At 59.6% G+C, this 16,927-nt stretch overlaps 2 protein-coding genes across 3 annotated transcripts in view; one reads left to right on the top strand and one right to left on the bottom strand.

Moving 5' to 3' along the window:
* Positions 1–10,999, top strand: part of TBC1D2B (TBC1 domain family member 2B) — a 98,773-nt gene extending 87,774 nt beyond the window's left edge. For both annotated transcript variants that reach the window (XM_075535988.1, XM_075535989.1), the window contains exons 11-13: positions 3,555–3,740; positions 4,254–4,375; positions 8,047–10,999. In XM_075535988.1, the coding sequence (XP_075392103.1) occupies positions 3,555–3,740; positions 4,254–4,375; positions 8,047–8,242 (504 nt within the window). In that variant the 3' untranslated portion in view covers positions 8,243–10,999. The remainder of the gene's footprint in view (positions 1–3,554; positions 3,741–4,253; positions 4,376–8,046) is intronic.
* Positions 11,000–12,920: 1,921 nt separating this feature from the next.
* Positions 12,921–16,927, bottom strand: part of ADAMTS7 (ADAM metallopeptidase with thrombospondin type 1 motif 7) — a 43,688-nt gene continuing 39,681 nt past the window's right edge. The window contains 4 exon segments of the mRNA XM_075535415.1: positions 12,921–13,253; positions 15,349–15,508; positions 16,502–16,648; positions 16,738–16,911. Of these exon segments, the coding sequence (XP_075391530.1) occupies positions 13,135–13,253; positions 15,349–15,508; positions 16,502–16,648; positions 16,738–16,911 (600 nt within the window). The 3' untranslated portion in view covers positions 12,921–13,134.

The following is a 16,927-nucleotide window of genomic DNA, read 5'->3' as shown; positions in this document are numbered from 1 at the left end:
TGGGGCGGGGTGGAGAGGGGTGTGTGCATGAGCCCTGCTAGCTAAGAGTTCTGAAAAAGCTCAGGTGACCTTGGTCCTAATCCCATTGAGCAGGGGTAGGGGTTAGGGAGCCAGGCCCCTCCTCTGAGTGGAGGAGCTTGGACCCACCACTTAATGCCTCTGTGCCTCAGTTCCCCACTCGCCAGGTGAGGCTAATACCCCCTGGATATAAACTGCTGGAAGTTAAATTTAGATGCTGAATAAAGAGAGATTAGCCAACACCCGGAGTATTATAAAAAAGTCAGTAACAGTTACTATTAATATTGTTATTATGAACAAATGTTATTTCAAGCACATAATATTGTTATTTTAAGTTTGTGGAGAAAAACTGTGTTCATCTGCCTCGTAAACGTAAACTCCCTTATAAAAAAAGTAGGCACTTGCTGAAAAGAATCTGGCACCGTAGAACACTATTAAGGAGAACGTGAAAATCACCTGTGCTCCTACCATGTAGTCACAGGGGACCTTCCGAGGAGCCCTGGTGGCGAGTGGTGGGCTGTATGGGTTGGTCTGCTAATCACACGGTGTCAACAGTTCGACACCAGCAGCCACACCAAGGATGGGAGACGAGGCTTTCTGTTTCCGTGAAGCTTCTCAGGAACCCACCGGGGCAGTTCTTGGTCCTGTTGGGTGGCTAGGAGTGGCCGTTGACCACTCTGTGCTAGAAGCATTTCCCCGTGCAGGCTTCCCCGGACGTTTGCACAACTTAGTCTCCTGGTTCCTCTGACCCAGGGTGACATGGGAAAGCTGAGCTGAGCAGGGCCCTGCTGAACAGCGCCTGCCAGGGCCATGTGCCCGCTGCCGCCGGCGTCCAGATGCTGGCCAGCTTCCCCGGCACTTTTGTCATTTGAGTGAGCACACAGTGAGATGAATGACACAGTCATTCCATGCCCTCCAGGGGCTGAGGCAGCCCGACCGTGTGTCCCTGGCAGCCTGCACCATGCCCAACCCTCTGCCAAGCACCCGGGCAGCCTCAGGGATGCCGCTAGTCTACCGCCTCATTGGGAGAATAGCCAGACGTGGCCCTTCTCCCATGTTGAGGTCAGTTTACACATCCTTCCAGGGGGTTGACTGACCCTGCAGGCGGAGTGCCTCACTGGTCTATCTGTCCCTTCATGCCCAGATGCCCAGCACTGGCCAGTGCCAAGCGGGAAGTGTGGCACGTAGTCCACTGTCGTCGGTGTTTGAACTTGGAGAGCTGTCAATCCAGTAGTACAGGCCGAAGAGGGCGCCTGTACTAGGAGTGGTGCCGCTCTGCCCTCGGGAAGGAGCAGGGGAGCTACCATGGAGGCCCTGCAGGCCCGGCTTCCTCAGAGTCACTCGTGTGCATGGTCGCGTGGTTCTCCCCAGCTTTCTAAAGAGCTTTGGGGAGTTTTATCCACTTAAAACTTCATGATTGGGGGTGAGGGGGGCAGAGCGTGAACATTTTTAGCAACTAGAGAATGGTTCTACAACTTGTTATACTTTTGGGTTTGGGGTTTGTTTGTTTGTTTTCAAAAGTTTTTAAGGAAAATTAATAATTTCAGTTTATACTTTTGCCTTTTATCCCCAGAGAGGGTCTAAAATGCATATTTCTACACAGAATTGCATGTCTGTTGTCCTTTCTGCACTGTAGGGCACATTTGAAACTTTCAGTCATCGTTTTAATGATATTTTTAGCTATTATGTTGCATTTAAAACGTCTAACCTCCAGTTTGTAAGGCCCACCTACACTTATTTAACCAGGCCTTCTCTTTTCTCTCTCACACATTGTTGTTAAGCCCTTTTCTAAAGCAAAACAGAATTTCCATGAGGAAACAAAATTGATTTTGATTAAGTTGTAGATCGTTTAGTTACCTCAGTGTCCCAGGGATTGTCTCAACTTTAACCCTAAACTGACTGAGGGGCAAGTGGAAGCTTTGCAGGATCTTCTGGAATGTGGTCTTCGGAGCGGATTTGCTGTAGGATGTGAGCTTCCTCCTGTTTCCTGGGACCAGCTCCAGAGCCCTGCAGAAGGGCGGGAGCCGCTCTCCCGGTGGGAGGACTTGGTGTCCACTTCCTGGCCTCCTGGTGCAGTGGGCGTCTCTCCCTCTTCCACCTGGAGCAGCCCCTCTCTCCTGGGCCTCCATTTGTGAGGCCTCCGCACCGAGCCCCGTGCCTCCGAGGCTTGCCCTCCTCGGCCCAGCTCATTCTTGCTCAGGTGATGCTGCCCTGCGGTGACATTTCTGTCCAGCCTGGTCTCCCACGGATCCTCAGCCCCTGGGGAGCCGGGGGAGATGCCCCTCAGGTCCCAGCGGGTCCCACGCTCGCTCCTGAAGTCCAGCCCTTCCTCTCGTGATCTAGACTCGGGACCCCACCCTCCTCTGTCTGCTTCAGATCAGAACCACCTCCTTTCCTGACCTCAGCTGCCCCCACAATAGTTCTGAGCCCTCGTGCCCCGCACTCTGCCTGCCTTCCTCCCCTCCTCCTGGACAGAGGCCGGCGTCCCCACCAGCCCAGCATGTGCACACATCTGTGTTTTGCATATGTACACACAGGTAAAGCATTGACTGGTGACTGTCAATAGCAGATTTTTCTTGGTCAGGGAAAGGAGCCGGGGCCAGCCTCTGCCTGGAAGATGATGTCCTGGCTCTCGGTGACACACTGGCCTTGGAACCAGCTTTGCCGACTGCCCTCCCCTTTCCTCTGGATCCCGCGGGCTAGCCTCCAGGCCTGGTTGGGACCCCTCCAGGGCTTCTGTGAGGCCCTGTGAGCGCACAGACCGGGGCCCTCGATGCACCTGCTAGAATTAGCCGTGGTTCTGCTTGCTAATTCCCTGAGCTGCACTGTGCTCCTCCCTGGGTGGCCACAGTGCAGTCCAAACCACCTGTCGCCCCAGGTGTGCTGCACCAGCTGCTTTCTGAAGGCCCCGCCCTCCCCACAGCAGCTGTCTGCAGTGTGTCCCCAGCACGGAGCTTTCAGAACCTCACCTGCTGGCAGCCCCGCCAGCTCTGAGTGGTTGAACTGAGATTCAGATTCAGGTCCACCTGACTCCAGAGTCCTTGCTGCCCTGACTGCCCTCCTTAAGAAATAACTAAAGTGCCATTGAGTCGTGCAGACTCACGGTGACTCGTGTGACAGAATAGAACAGGGTTTTCTTGGCTGAGATGCTCAAAGAAACAGGTTGCCAGGCCTTGCTTCCGTGGAACCATCACCTCTAGGTGGACTACAAAGAGTCCAGTCACACAGGCCGGTGGATACTGACTGGACCCCACTGATGCCACTCTTTCTGTGGGCTCACGAAGGGCACCTGTCCAGGGCTCCGTGCATGGGCCTTGGTATGCTGTTCTCCTGACGCTGCATGTACTTGTACTTGCTGACAGAAGTTCTATGGCTGTTGATGCCCCCGGCCTTACAGGAAGGTCCTGCCCATCAGGGGCTCTTGATGAGGGCTTTTTGTGAGAACACAGCGGGGGCACCCAGTGAGCGTGGGGAATGGGCGTTGTGGCTGGCCGAGTGCTGGGCCCCATGCCCTTTGCTCTTGGTTCTCCCTCCAGGTGGACCAGCGGGTGTTCCGAGACCTGCTGAGTGAGAAGCTGCCTCGCCTGCACGGCCACTTTGAACAGTACAGAGTTGACTACACCCTCATCACGTTCAACTGGTTTCTGGTGCTGTTTGTGGACAGTGTCGTCAGCGACATTCTCTTTAAAATATGGGACTCCTTCCTGTACGAGGGACCAAAGGTGTGTGCGCCCCACGCTGCTGTTCACAGGTCTTCACGCCTGGTGGCTCTGGGCAGCAGCACTGATGGCCGAGGGGCTGGCCCACCTGTAAGGCCTCCCACTGCCCCCTGGACAGGCACAGATTGCCTCTGGAACGTCCTCCAAGTCAGGATCCTTGATTCTGGTTCTATTTTAAAATGATTTCTAAGTCCTTGTCCTTTGCAGACTAGAAATGTTAGCTGAATCTCAACGTATCCCATGAGCCTCTACTCTGTACAGAATTGGTTTAATCTTGGCTGCAGGGTTGTGGGCGAAGCCCTAAAGGATTCAGTTTTCATTTGTTGTTTGTTTCCTGTCCCTTCTGGTGGTGGTGGTTTTGCCTGAGTCAGGAGCTCCCTGGGGGTGCCCCCAACCCCTGCTAGCCATGGTTGCCCCCGGGGAGGGAGGGAAGGAGGGAGAGAGGGAGGGAGGGCGGTGCTGGAGCTGCGCTGTGCTGCTGGTCTCCCCTGATGAGCTGCTCTGCCCATCCCACAGGTGATTTTCCGTTTCGCTCTGGCACTTTTCAAATACAAGGAAGAAGAGATCCTGAAACTGCAAGACTCGATGTCCATATTCAAATATCTCCGTTACTTCACGCGCACTATTCTAGATGCTCGGTGAGTCCCTGAGGGATTTTGAGCCAGCAAACCCCGTGTCGACTCCCAGCAAGCCTATAAAGATGGGGGCGGGGGGGTAATCGGGCGCGGGAAGAGCCCAGTGGGGTTTGGAGACTGGCAAACTTTTACGGGAGCAGACTGCCACAGCTTTCTACCAGTGGGCAGGGGATGGTGGGGTCCAGCTGCTGCCCTTGTGCTTAGCAGCCCTGGATGATGCTCCTCCTAGACATCAGAGTGGCAGCCTGGCCTCGGCATGCTTGATTGAGCCAGTATGGAGCTCCAAGCACCAGGGAGGCTCAGAGCAAAGCATGGCTTTGCCTTTAACCTTCATCCCAACAACCAGAAGCAACACTGGCATTTGTCTGGGAGGCACAGATCCGGTGCCTACTTAGTGTCGAGCACTGGGCAGAATGGAGCAGGAACATCCTTGGAAAGTGTGTGGGGCAGTGGCTCCCAGCACCATTAGCTCCGTTGTAGTTGGGAAGCACGGGCTATGAGCAGCAGGGTCAGCTGGAGGGAGACAGCGAGGACAAGCTGTGCTGGGCAGAGAGGCATCGGGCGCAGTGGCACAGACGTGAGAGCTGAGTGTGCTTGTGGAACTGTAGATGTGGTGGCATTGAGACCATGAGACCGCACAGCTGGTGGTGCTGGTCCAGACAGGGTCCCATGGGAGGGAGGCCCAGCAACCTCTCCATAGAGACTGCAGCTTGGCATCCCATGGGTGTTGGCTCTGAGTCCGGGTCTCCGGTGGCATACAGTGACAGTCGCAGCAGTGAGTCTGGCAGGCTGGCCCCGGCTCCCTAGGGGACAGGGAAGGGCTGGGCTGGAGGCTGGGCTGTTGTGGCCCTGGTAGACCCTGTGCGGGACTTTGCGCCCTGTCCCAAGAGTGCTGCAGAGTTACTACCGAGTGGGCCACATCAGTCGGCCGTGTCAGACTGGGGCAGCACTGGTAGCTGAGATGGGCTGGGGTGGCTACTCCGGGGTCCGGTGAGAGAGGTGGTGCCCCAAGAGGTGGAGAGTGCGTGGGGGGAGAATTTGAACATAGGAGACCCCAGGTCTCTGGCCTACACAGCTGGGTGTTCAGGAACCCTGGATCCCCCCCTTCCCCAGCCTCATGGTCCTGGCCTGTTATTGGTGCTTCTGTTGTCCACTGTCCCCTAGACCACAGGAGGTGGCTGTCGGCTGGGCCGGGTGGAGCTGCCAGTGTCTGCAGACCTGCTGCTGCGGCTGTGTGATGGGCCCCCACTCCTAGCTCCTGGGGGGTGGTACATGAGCATGCCAACGTGCATAGGCCGCCATCCCCTGCACAGGAATGGCTTTCTGCACCTGACTCTGCAGACCCGTGACCCCCACTGAACCCCATCACCAAGAACAAACCCAAACTCACTGCCATCGAGTCGACGCTGACTCATGGTGACCCTAGGGGACAGTAGAACCGCCCCTGAGCGTCTCCCAGACCGTAGCTCTCTCGGGAGCAGAAAGCCCGCCTCTGGTCACTGAGAGACACTGGGGCTGTTTGGGGCTGTGACCTAGGACACACATATTAGGAGGTGTGTAGCTAAGAACCCCTGCAGCACATGTAGTGGTTTTTCACTAAGTTCCGTGTCGTGTTTAAAATGCTCACGAGGACCCATTTGATGGATTTCCTGAGAAACTCCCACACGCTTCCTGCAAAACTCAGCCTGGCCCTCTTGAGCCATGAGCTGGCCCAGGAAGCACCCTCCCCGGGACTGGCTGGGTGAGGAGCAGCTGGGCCTGGCCAGGCCTGAGACGGGGGTGGGGGTGGGGTGACCGCCCTCAGACGCTGCGCTTTTTGGTTCTGGTGCCAGAGAGGCGACAGTGGACAGTGGACATGCTGGGCCAGGCCACTTTTGGTGTCCTGGAAACTGTCACTCACTGGAGGGTCTTGTACTGGGGGTGAGTGTTTAAGAAACCCCCTGTTTACCGCACACCTACCACAGTGACCTGCTTCGTGCTAACTTCCTGCAGATCCCCGAGAATGACGCTGGGCCGTGCCCCTGACTTGGTGAGCTTCCCGCCACCACCCTCAGCCCTAGCGTGGTTCTAAACTCAGGTCCTGCTTCACCCCCGACAGCCCTGCCAGGCAGCAGCACATGTGGGCAGCTTGGCCTGCCAGCAGCTGCCTCCTTCCAGTCACTGCCCGCCTGCGTGGTGCTACAGCGACCCCTCCTGTGCGGCTCCGGTATGGCCTCCTCTGGCTTGTCTAGGAAAGCAGGGGCCTGTCCAGGCCTTGTCAGGGCTTCGCCAAGGGCCAGCCCGACTGACGGGGAGGGGGAGACAGGCTCACCGGATTTCATTTAACAGTGCAGATGGCTGCAGGCAGCCAACTTCTGTTCACGAGGGTGGGGGGTGAGAAGGTTTTCACCGAACACACAGGCGTTGTGGATTGATTCATGTTCTGCCCGGTGCCGTGTCAACAACAGCAAAAAGTAAGTTATTGATGAAAAAAGAAGGGAGGTGCCCGGTCCCACTCCTCGACTCGTGGTTCCCAGTGAGGCCAAGGGCAGGGCGTGTTATATTGAGCGAGGTTAAGCCCGTCTCTCTGCAGCTGCCCCGTGGGAGCTGTGGGGTACTAAGCATTGTACCCTTACCTCCTGGAAGGGCAGGGGCAGTGTCCAGGTCCCCGTGTGTCCCCGCCTGGTGCCTTCGCTCAGAACTTGCAGCCTGCGCTCACGGCCACAGAAGCCAGGGGTGTGGGGGGGCTCCGGGTTGTGGAGCCCGCAGGCTGTGGCAGAGGCAGGGCTAGTGGGTAGGCTCCTGGTTCGCAGCCCACCAGCATTTGGTTTCACGCCGCCCCCCTCAGCTGCATCGGCAGAGGCAAAGTTGAGCGCCAGGCCAGCCTGCTCAGACCTCACTGTTGGGCCGCCTCCTCTCGCCCCCTGGAGACTGGGCCTGTACAGCGGACCTTTCTGCCCTTTGGCCTTTGGTGAGAACCCTCTGGCTGGGGACAGACACATCTAAGCAGTGGGGACAAAGGCGGGCAGGTGGGCTAACTTGTGTACATGTGTATGCCTCCGGCTCCTTCCCAAGTTCTGGAGTAGCAGCAGGCCAGCGCGTGTCTGAGGCAGACCAGGACGTCCCTGGGGGCGTCTCTGTGTCAGCACAGCCTCTCCTGGGCCCCAGGGAGACCGGATGTGAAGGAGCTCTGCTGCTGGGAAGGAAGCCTCTGGGGGCTACTCCCCCACCCCAGAGACCAGTGTGACCAACCCAGTTAGTGACCTCAATCCACCATTCGGCGACACCGGTTCTGTTTTTACACCGTTGGCCAGTGGCTGGGAGCAAGTTCCCGTGGGATTTCAAACTGGTGCTGCGATGGGGCGAGGTGAAACAGCCCACCCCCCCGCCCCCCAACCCCCACAGTTTATCTGAGTTTTCTGCCGACACTTGTCACGCTGCCTGCTGTCGGGCTGACCCTGTGATGGTGTCTGCCTGGGCCCTGGGGCCTCCCTGTTCAGTCAGCCCCAGGCCCATGTCTCCCGAGCCCCTGCTGTCCCCAGTTCTCTCCCTCGCCCGTGTCACCGTCACCGTGAGTGATAAGTGGGACAGAGACAGAATCTAAGTCCAGGTGGCCTGCCTGAGGTAGGACTGGCGCCCACTCAGCACAGGTCTCGGGGCCCCACTCACTCCATCTCTGCCCTGCCTCCCGCCAGGAAGCTGATCAGCATCTCCTTTGGCGACCTGAACCCCTTCCCTCTGCGCCAGATCCGGAACCGGCGCGCCTACCACTTGGAGAAGGTGAGGCTGGAGCTGACAGAGCTGGAGGCCATCCGAGAGGACTTCCTGCGGGAGCGGGACACCAGCCCTGACAAGGGGGAGCTGGTCAGCGACGAGGAGGAAGACACCTGAGTGGACGCCCCTCCCCAAACCAGGATGTGCTCACGTCATCTTCACCACCAAAGCGTGCTAGCTGGTGGCTGCAGCGCCACCTCTGCCTGCCACGGGGTCTCCGGAAATGGCTGGGCGGACTCCCGAGGCCTCTCTGCACTTGCTCTCCTCCTCGGGCAGTTGGTCGGGCATCTCGTTTACAGCCGCTGACAAGGCTCTCAGTCCTGATTTCCGGCCCTCGTGAAATGCTGGCTGCCCTGTGTGGCATCTGCCGGCTGCCCAGGGTACTCCCACCTGGGAAGCCTACCGGGCCGAGTGGGTCCCAGTGCTGGCCCCTGCATGCGGCGCGGGCGTGCACTGCCCACTGTGACATCTCCTGAGCGAGGTGGCGGCTGCTTGCAGCGCACAGGTGCGTGACAAGAGACTTCCCTCGACAAGCCAGCAGATCCCTTGTTCAGAGATGGCCGGTGGCCCTGCCTCTGGGGGCTTCGAGCCGTCTGCTTTGCCCAGCCCTGGATTAGCTTTTGCTCCTCTGAACACCTTCCAAACGTGGCCCCGCGCCCTCTAGACGTCCCCACTGACTCTTCAGGCACCACCACCACCCCACCCCCGCCTGCTCTCTGCCCCAGCTGAGAGTGGACCAGGGATCTGTGGGAACCTCTTTTCCACTTGAGGAGGCCTTGGAGAAGTACTGTGCCCTGGGGCAGTCATGGTTGGTGGGGGTGGGGCATTGCAGACTGAGCAGCCCCACAACCTTGCTCCTGGCTGCCTCCTCCACCTGCCCCTTCCCCACGGCAGCCCAGAAGCAACCTTACCCACCCACCCCCAAGCCAAACATGGCACCCACTTGTGAGGCCCCCATGACCCCTGCCCGCTGGGCTGCCAGGCAGGTTCTGGGCACTCTCCAAGCACTCCCCGTTGGAGCCCCGGAGAGGCTCCGCCTGGTGTGCCTTCAGGCGCAGTGCTGCCTGAACCCAGCAGATTGTAGGTGGCAGTGCCCACACTGCCTGGCAGAGGTGGGGACAGCCCTTAGCCGGTGCATGTTACGCACACTCAGACAAGAAGGCAAACGGTGTTGTCTCGAGATGTGCTGCTGCTTTTTCTTTTTTGCTTTTGTTGGTAAGTATGAATTTTGTTATTTTTCACTGTCGACTTCCCGGCATTCTGAGAGCCAAGACAGTCATTGAGCCTGCTGAGCTGAGCGCCGCTCGGAGGCCTAGTTCAGCGGTTACCTGATGGCTGTGGGGAAGGAACTGCTGGGCTGGAAGTACACAGCCCCAAGCCTTTGCCTGTCTCCAGCTGTCAGAAGCATTTTTTTTCTTTTTTATGATTTATTTTTGTTTGGGGGAGTCTTAAGACAAATTCCTTTGTGGGTGGGGTCTGCCTTGCAGCAAGGAGGCACTATGCTGATGTCTCACTGCTGTTCATAGGACCTTGAGGGACCTCCTTGTGGCTGCTGGGACCAGGAGACACCTCCACCCACCCAATCCCTCACTGCTGTCGGGAGAGGACAGCTGTGGCCTAGGACACGGACTGCTGAGGGAGGGACAAGAGGACCGGGTTGGCCTTTGGTACATTCCAGTTCACACTGTCCCAGGGTAAAGTGACCTTTAGGAATGGGCCCGACAGCTCTGAGGTGTATCTTAAAAGCACTTGATTGGGGGCCTGCCCAGGTAGCTGGAAGCCCTGGTTTCTTCCATTCCATTCTAAGTGACAGGTGGGGTGTCAGCATATCAGGGTCATTTCTGCCAGTGGACAGAGAAGAATGCAACACATGCCCGGGGGAGCCCAGGAGGGTCTCCTTCCTAGAGGGAGTGCATGCTGAGCCCGGCTCTGGTTCTGGTTTGGGGAAAGAGTATACGGCTGACTGACCCTTGGAGTCATAGGGTCTGGTCCCTGGTGTGAGCCACCCCTGCTCCCTGGGGAGACAGGCTGCTCCATGTCCTCTGTGGGCCCGGAATGCCCTTCCTGACGCTGCTGCAGCTGCTGCCCCGGCCCATCACCAGACTGCTCCCTTGTAAGGTGGGCCTGAGTGGGGCAGGGGCCCAGGGGCAGCCTGCGTGCTATGCCTACTGCCATCCCGGGACCCAGGGCCACCGCCCTCCTCGTGCAGCGTGGCCATTGCCCACTTGTTCGTAGATGGGATTTTGTTTTTAATGGGTTGACCATCTGTTATATTTTGTATATTTTCACTACAATTTATATTTTTATAGGCTCTATTTTATCAAGGTTTTCCTATATTGTGTACGTCCACTCTAAGAAGTTTTTGTCCCGTGTGTACAACTCTGTGTGAACACATGAGCGCGTGTGTCCCTGTGCTGTGTGCCGTGAAGGACAGCTCCAGCCGCTCTCCCTCCGGGCTGTCGCCCACCTCCAGCCTTGACCGTCCCCTCACTCTCCCCAGCCCCTCATCGGAACCCAGGTCAGCCAGGTGCTGCTTCTAGCAGCCAGGACAGCAGATGGACAGACACCTGGAGACAGCTCTGGCTTCAAGCACAGTCCTGATCTCTGAGTGAACACACCACTGTGCAGACTTATCCTCAGACCCCAACCACGGCTGCCTTCCTTGCCTAGGGCCCAACCCCCACAGCTGGGCCTGCCAGGACGTCCTTGAGGGGTGGGTGTATGGGGGGTTGTGAGCCACTCACAAGAACACTGCCAAAGGACCCCTTCCACACACACGCACACACATGTACACTTTTATATCACAGCAGCTCAAGTGCTGGTCTTTTAGAATTGTAATCCTAAAGGAAGAAATAAAGTACTAATTTGTATTACGTTCCAGCCAGACCCGCTATTACTCCTTGTAACGGGCTAAGCCCCAGAGCCTGGGGAGGCCGGGTGGGGCGGATGGGACCTTTCCGACATGCCAGCTGGGGGTTCCCTTGCTCGGTGCTGGGCTGAGTGGACCTCGGGTGGCAGGCACCTCTCTGGCCAGCAGCTGTGAGGCCTGAGTCATGATTTGTTTGCCTTTAAGCCCAGCTGCCATTGAGGATGCCACACCCCTGCCCCCCATCGTCGGAAAAACACGAGGATGATTAAGACCAAATGTCTTTCCACAAGAGGGAGGTGGGGAGAGGGCAGCTCCAGCAGGTTCCCAGATAGCCAGAGGCCTGGTCCGGTATGGCTGGGGCTTCCTGGGGTCACACAGCATATGAGCCCCAGAACCCCGCCCCTCCCAGTGTGGAGGGTCAGGGAGCAGGGAACTGCTCCTTACCTGCCCTTGGTCAGGGCTTGCCACCATGAGCAGCTCCAGCTGGCGCAGGCCTGGGACACCATTACTCAGTGACGGGTCCCCAGGGCCTCCCTGGCCCAGCCAAGGCTACAGACAGGAAGCGAGCCTACTGCTACCCCACCCTTCAACCTCAGACAATGGTGTGGCCAGGGGGCCTTAGGGCCACTCGAGCATGTGACAAAGCCTGTCCATCCCTCCAAGTCCATCCAGAGGGCCTGTGCTTGGCTGTCCTGCCTGGTCAGAGGGCAGAGGCAGAGAGGGTGCAAGGCCTAGTGGGCCAATTCCAGACCCCCAGAGACTCCAGCTTCTCTGAAGATGGAGCATGGCAGTGCAAGGCAGCTGGACACACACACAGCCGGAATAGATAGCCTGCTTGGGTGGGCTCAGTGTCTGCACCAGCGCACATGCCCAGCCCTCAATCCTGGCTACATGGCCCTTAGGCCACTAGACACACATCCAAGGCCCCCACTTGAGCTGGGCTGCGACTGGCCTGCACCCGCAGTGGCACGGGCCAGCCCGGTCCTCAGAGCCTGCCCAGGCAGCCTGGAGAAGGGCTTGTGGGGTGGATATCGAGCCGGAGTCCAAGGCTTGCAGCCGGAGAGTCCCAGCAGACAAGGGCTACATCCTGAGGGAGGGAGGGGTCTGGACCACCCCACCCTGACCCTAGCCAATCCTCGGGGCTGGTGGGCATTGAGGGGAGGGTTATCACACCAGATTACCCCCCCCACACACACACACACACACTATCCAGAGAGGGCTCAGAAGGCTGGTAACACAATCATGCCTGACTGCCTCATCCCACCCCATCCTCCGACTGCCCGAGGGCAGGACAGGCTACAGACACCCCATGTGCTCTGGCTCTTTCCCAACCCCCCAGTACAAAATCCCTACCGAGCAATGCACGTGGCGCTGCGCCCGCTGGGCAGCAGAGGACGGGGCCAGAGCAGTCGGGGTTGTGAGTGGACCCACCCTTGTCTTGGGGCTGCTGCTCGGTCTCCAGACTGGTGTTGACTGCGGTGTGGCTCCATGGACCAGATTCTACGGGTGTGGAAGGGGTTGTGTGTGGGCAGGTACTGGGCAGCTGGACTTTGGTGCCCCCAGGAATCAGTGGGGACACATTCAAAGACCCTGTCCTTCCTTAACCATGAAGATGAAGGATTCAGTTAAGTGGGGGCCCAGAGAGGCATAGCAGGCTACTCCATAGACCAGGGGTGGACTCTCAAGCCCTGCTGGTGATAAGTCAGGACACCTGCCCCCTATTCTCCAATGATTTGAGACCCTGCAGATACCACCTCCACCAGGAAGCCCCCTCCTCCTGAATGGGTCCTGTGGCCCCCCAGCTAAACTGCCTCACAGGAGTGGGTGCAAGACAGCAGCTGAGTGGTTGGATCTCGGGCAGGTGGACCGGTGGGGAGGGGTTTCCACACCCAAATCAAAGCTGAAGCCAGGCTGTGGTTTGGACCAGTTTGCTCGCTCATGTATAATAGTATAATAATTATTATTATTAGAATAAGTTTTACCCATACTATTACAATAAAAAAATACGATCTCTGAGGAGCACGGGTTCCCGGGCCGCAGTGGCCAGGCTGGGGTAGCACCAGGAGGGCGCCGGGGCGGGACTCCGCTGCCACGAGAGGCGCTGAGGTCTGTGTGTGGGTGGGCGACGGGCCGGCGAGGGTCAGCGGCCGGGCGGAGGGCAGGAGCTGCAGCACTGGCTGCGGACGGTGGGTAGCTGGCAGCGGCCGAGCAGGCGCAGCATCTCGCAGAAAGCCAAGGACAGGCGATTGCGCTCACAGCCTGGGACGAGGCGGGGCGGAGAAAGGGCGTCAGGGGCAGGGCACGAGAGCCGGGATGGGGGAAGGACTTGTATCCCACCCCCACCCAGCCCTCCCCACTGCACCCTGGACAATACCTGTCCCTTCCCCCTCACTGGCCTCCAGGACCCCCTGCATCTGAACCTGCTGTGCCCAGCCCAGCCCCGGGCCCTTGGCCTGGGCCCACCAAGGGTCTACAGAGTGACCCGCCCATCTAGAGACCTGCGCCATGCCACCCCATCCCTCACAGGCTCTGGCACATCATTTCTGCCCCCACCCTGCCACCTCCCCTGTGCCCAGTGCACTGGCCCAACCCCACGTCTAGCCACAAGGGCCCTTCCCAACCCCAGCTTCCAGTTCTGGGCCAGCCCCACTACCCCGACTTCTCAGCTAGGTACTGAGGCCAAGGAGCCAAGGTTGGGCTCCCGGGGAGGGGCCAGCAGCTGAGGGCCGTGCTGGAGAACTGGGCTTGGTGGGGCCTCCTGTCCTGCGGTGACCAGTGCTATTTCTGGAAGCGGCTTGCTTCCAGGCTCCTGATCTGGCTCCCGCAGTGCTGACAGCCCCCAGCTGCCTCTAGTGCAGGCTCACGGCACCCAGACCTCTGGAGAGGGAGGGCAGAGGCAGCTCTGGGTGCGGGACCTACCCAGGGGCCGACAGTGCACGAGGCAAGAGCAGGTCTCTACCCTACCCATCTCCAGAGCTGCGCCCCAGCCTAGCTGTGACCTCAGGCCTCAGCTTCCTCCCCTGCCTCCATGTGACAGTGCCACCAGCCACCTCACCAGTGACCACATACCCGGAGTCCCCAGGCCTCCCAACACACCATCGTCCCAGCTGCCCCTTCACTCTCTCTTATGGGGTGGCTGATAGTCCACCCCTGACCACCCACCAGTCCCCTCCCTCTAGCCCACCGGACATCCTGGGAGACCTTACAAATCAGGAACCTCGTGGGTCTAGCCTGTCCACCCTGGGGCCTCATGCCTCACCTCTCCTTACAGCCCAGCGGGCAGGTGCAGGGGGCAGAGGACGGGCAGGTGGCACACACCGGGCCCTGAGGAGAGGGCACTGGAGATAGGCAGGTCCTCTGCCTCTCAGCAAGGCAGTGACACTCTGGGTCTAAGGGGCAGCAGCCTGCAAGGATAACCAAGACAGGCAGAGCGGGTAGGGGAAACGGCAACTGTGGAGCCCCCAAGCACCAGACTGCAGGCCCCGAAAATGTTCGTGGAGGGCTGACAGGGAGGAGGCCACTGTGTTCCACGCCCAAGGCTGGGCCTCTGGCTTCCCCAGCTGTGTTCCTGGCACGTGGTCACAGAAGCAGCCCTGGGCTGGCCCGTGATCTCCACATGTGGGGGGTAGCAAGCAGGGGCCAGCCAGCCAGGCATCTCCTTGGGGCCCTTGTACTGGCACCCACCCCAGACCTCACTGCTTTCCCCACCAGCACCCCCGAGCTAGTGTCAGTGCCTTTGTGCAGAAATAAGTGGAGCCTCAGCTGCTCCACAGGTGTGTGAGCTCAGGGCAGTGGGATGCCTGCCCCCTTGCTGCACTGCTGGGGGGTGGCCTGAGTGTGAGAAAGGAAGAGAGAGAGAGAGTCCCCATGGCTCTCTACCTCTGGCTCAAGTCCTGCCTGCCAGGAGGAACCAGCTGGCCAGGAAGCCACTGAGAGCCTGCGAGTCAGCCCCATCCTGTGTCTCTGCTGCCCACTCTGGGAAGCCCCCTGGCCGGGGAGGGGCCAGACCAGAGGGAGAGGAAAGGCGCGGCCAGGCTTGGCCTTTGCCCAGCCTGAGAACACCCCCAGCCTCCCTGTGAGGGCTAACTGGGGCCCAGAAGAAAAGAGCTTTTGCCTGATGTCACAGAGCAGCTTGGTGGCCAAGGCCGCTCCTTTGACTATGCCCCCTGCAGCCAACGAGAGCCGCCGCCTCTTGCTGGCATAGCCAGGATCCCACTGGCCCAGTTCCTAGCAGAGTCCCAGCATCTGTGGCCCCTGAGTCCAGAACCCAGAGGGAGCTGGACACTGCTCAGAGGGGCAGTGACTTGACCCCCGCCCCCCACGCAGCGGCGAGCAGGGATGGGGGAGCACTCACGTGGGGGCGGTGGGGGCTTACAGTCCTGGTTGCTGCACGGCCAGGCACTCTCCGGCCAGGCCTCGTGGCTACACTGGTCGCTGTCCTCTGGCAGTCTTGTCCGGGTGTTGACGCACCTGACCAGGCGCCGCTGGACACCACCACCACAGGTAACTGAACACTGTGGGAAGTGGGCAGGAGTCAGGGCCCCACCTCAGCCAGCCCCGAGGCGGTCACTGCTGACACCCGAGGCCTTCCTGCTGGCCGCAGCAGAGGCGGGCTGGGGTACAGAGCTGCCGGCCCGCACGGCGGTCTCCGTGACAGAGCCTGGATGCAGAGATGGGGACAAAGGCCCTCCAGGCCCCAGGACCAGGGACCGGGGCCGGGGCTCCATGAGGCCATGGGAATGGCAGGAGAAAGCTTCCTCTCAGGGCTGCCTAGCCTGAGGCAAGCATCGCTCTCAGATGGGCTCTGGCTTTAAGTCCTAAAGCTAAGTGCCAGCGTCGGCTACCCGCCTGCCCAGGTGCCAAGCCCCATGCTAACGAAGGACTTGGTTGAGTTGCCTCATTTCACCTCACAGGCTCCCCCACTCACTGTCCCCATTTCACAGATGAGAAAACAGAGGCCTGGCAGGTCAGGACAAAATGTCATATCTCTCCCATGAGAGAGAGAGAGATCAAGTGCTGGCCGGGTCACTCCGCCAACCAGTGGGACAAGCCCCCAGGGCCCAGCTCAGGACACACAACGGAGGGACCCTGGCCCCCAACAGGACTGCCAGAAAAGCACTCTGACCAGCCTTGGAGACCCGCCCCTGAGGTCCTGCTGGCCCATCACCCACACCCTCTGGCACGGTTCCCTGGGCACTCCAAGTTCTCCATCCCGGCCTCGGGACTCTGCATCTGCCATTCCTTTATCCCTGCCTTTCCCAGCACTGATTCCCCGGCAGGCCTCGGCTTAGAGCCCCTCCTGGGTCCACCTGCCCTGCCAGCAGAGCCCGAGACAGCCGGTGCTCGGTCCTATGCACGGTTCCGCAAACAAACCACCCTTCCAGCTGCCCTCCGAGCAGCTGCCCCAGGCCTCAGCTCAGCCGCCCCAGGCTTCAGCTCACCTGCCCCCAGGCCTCAATGTACCCACTCCTGGGCCTCAACTCACCCACCCCCAGGCCTCAACTCACCTGGCCCCAGGGACCCACCACCCACTGAGTACAGGGGTGGGTGTTGCAGGGTCGAGTGGTGTTGGGTCTCAGCACCTCCTCACAGAGGCCCGGCTCCGGACACGTCACCAAACGCTGCTGTTCTCCCCCTCCACAGGGCTCAGAGCACTGGGGGCAGGAGGGGAACGGTGTGGCGAGGGTCTGCGGATGCTCCACAAACCGCCCCCTCCCCGCCCCATGCCGGCCCCGAGGCTCACCTCCCTCCAGGAGGAGGTGTACCAGCTGAGGCAGTCCTGGGTGCCGCAGAGCCGCCGGGAGGGTGGCTTGGCAGGCCCAAGGTGGCAGTGGAAGGGCCGAAGTGGCCGAAGGTCCCTCATATCCACACACTGCACATCCCGCACTGAGGAGCCACTGCCACAGCTTCGGGAGCACTGGGGGCCGAGGGAA

Source organism: Tenrec ecaudatus, chromosome 17 (assembly GCF_050624435.1).
Source record: "Tenrec ecaudatus isolate mTenEca1 chromosome 17, mTenEca1.hap1, whole genome shotgun sequence".
Taxonomy (NCBI): Eukaryota; Metazoa; Chordata; class Mammalia; order Afrosoricida; family Tenrecidae; genus Tenrec; species Tenrec ecaudatus.
Note: the sequence above shows the minus strand (reverse complement) of the source record. Positions and strands in the feature narration are given on the sequence as shown.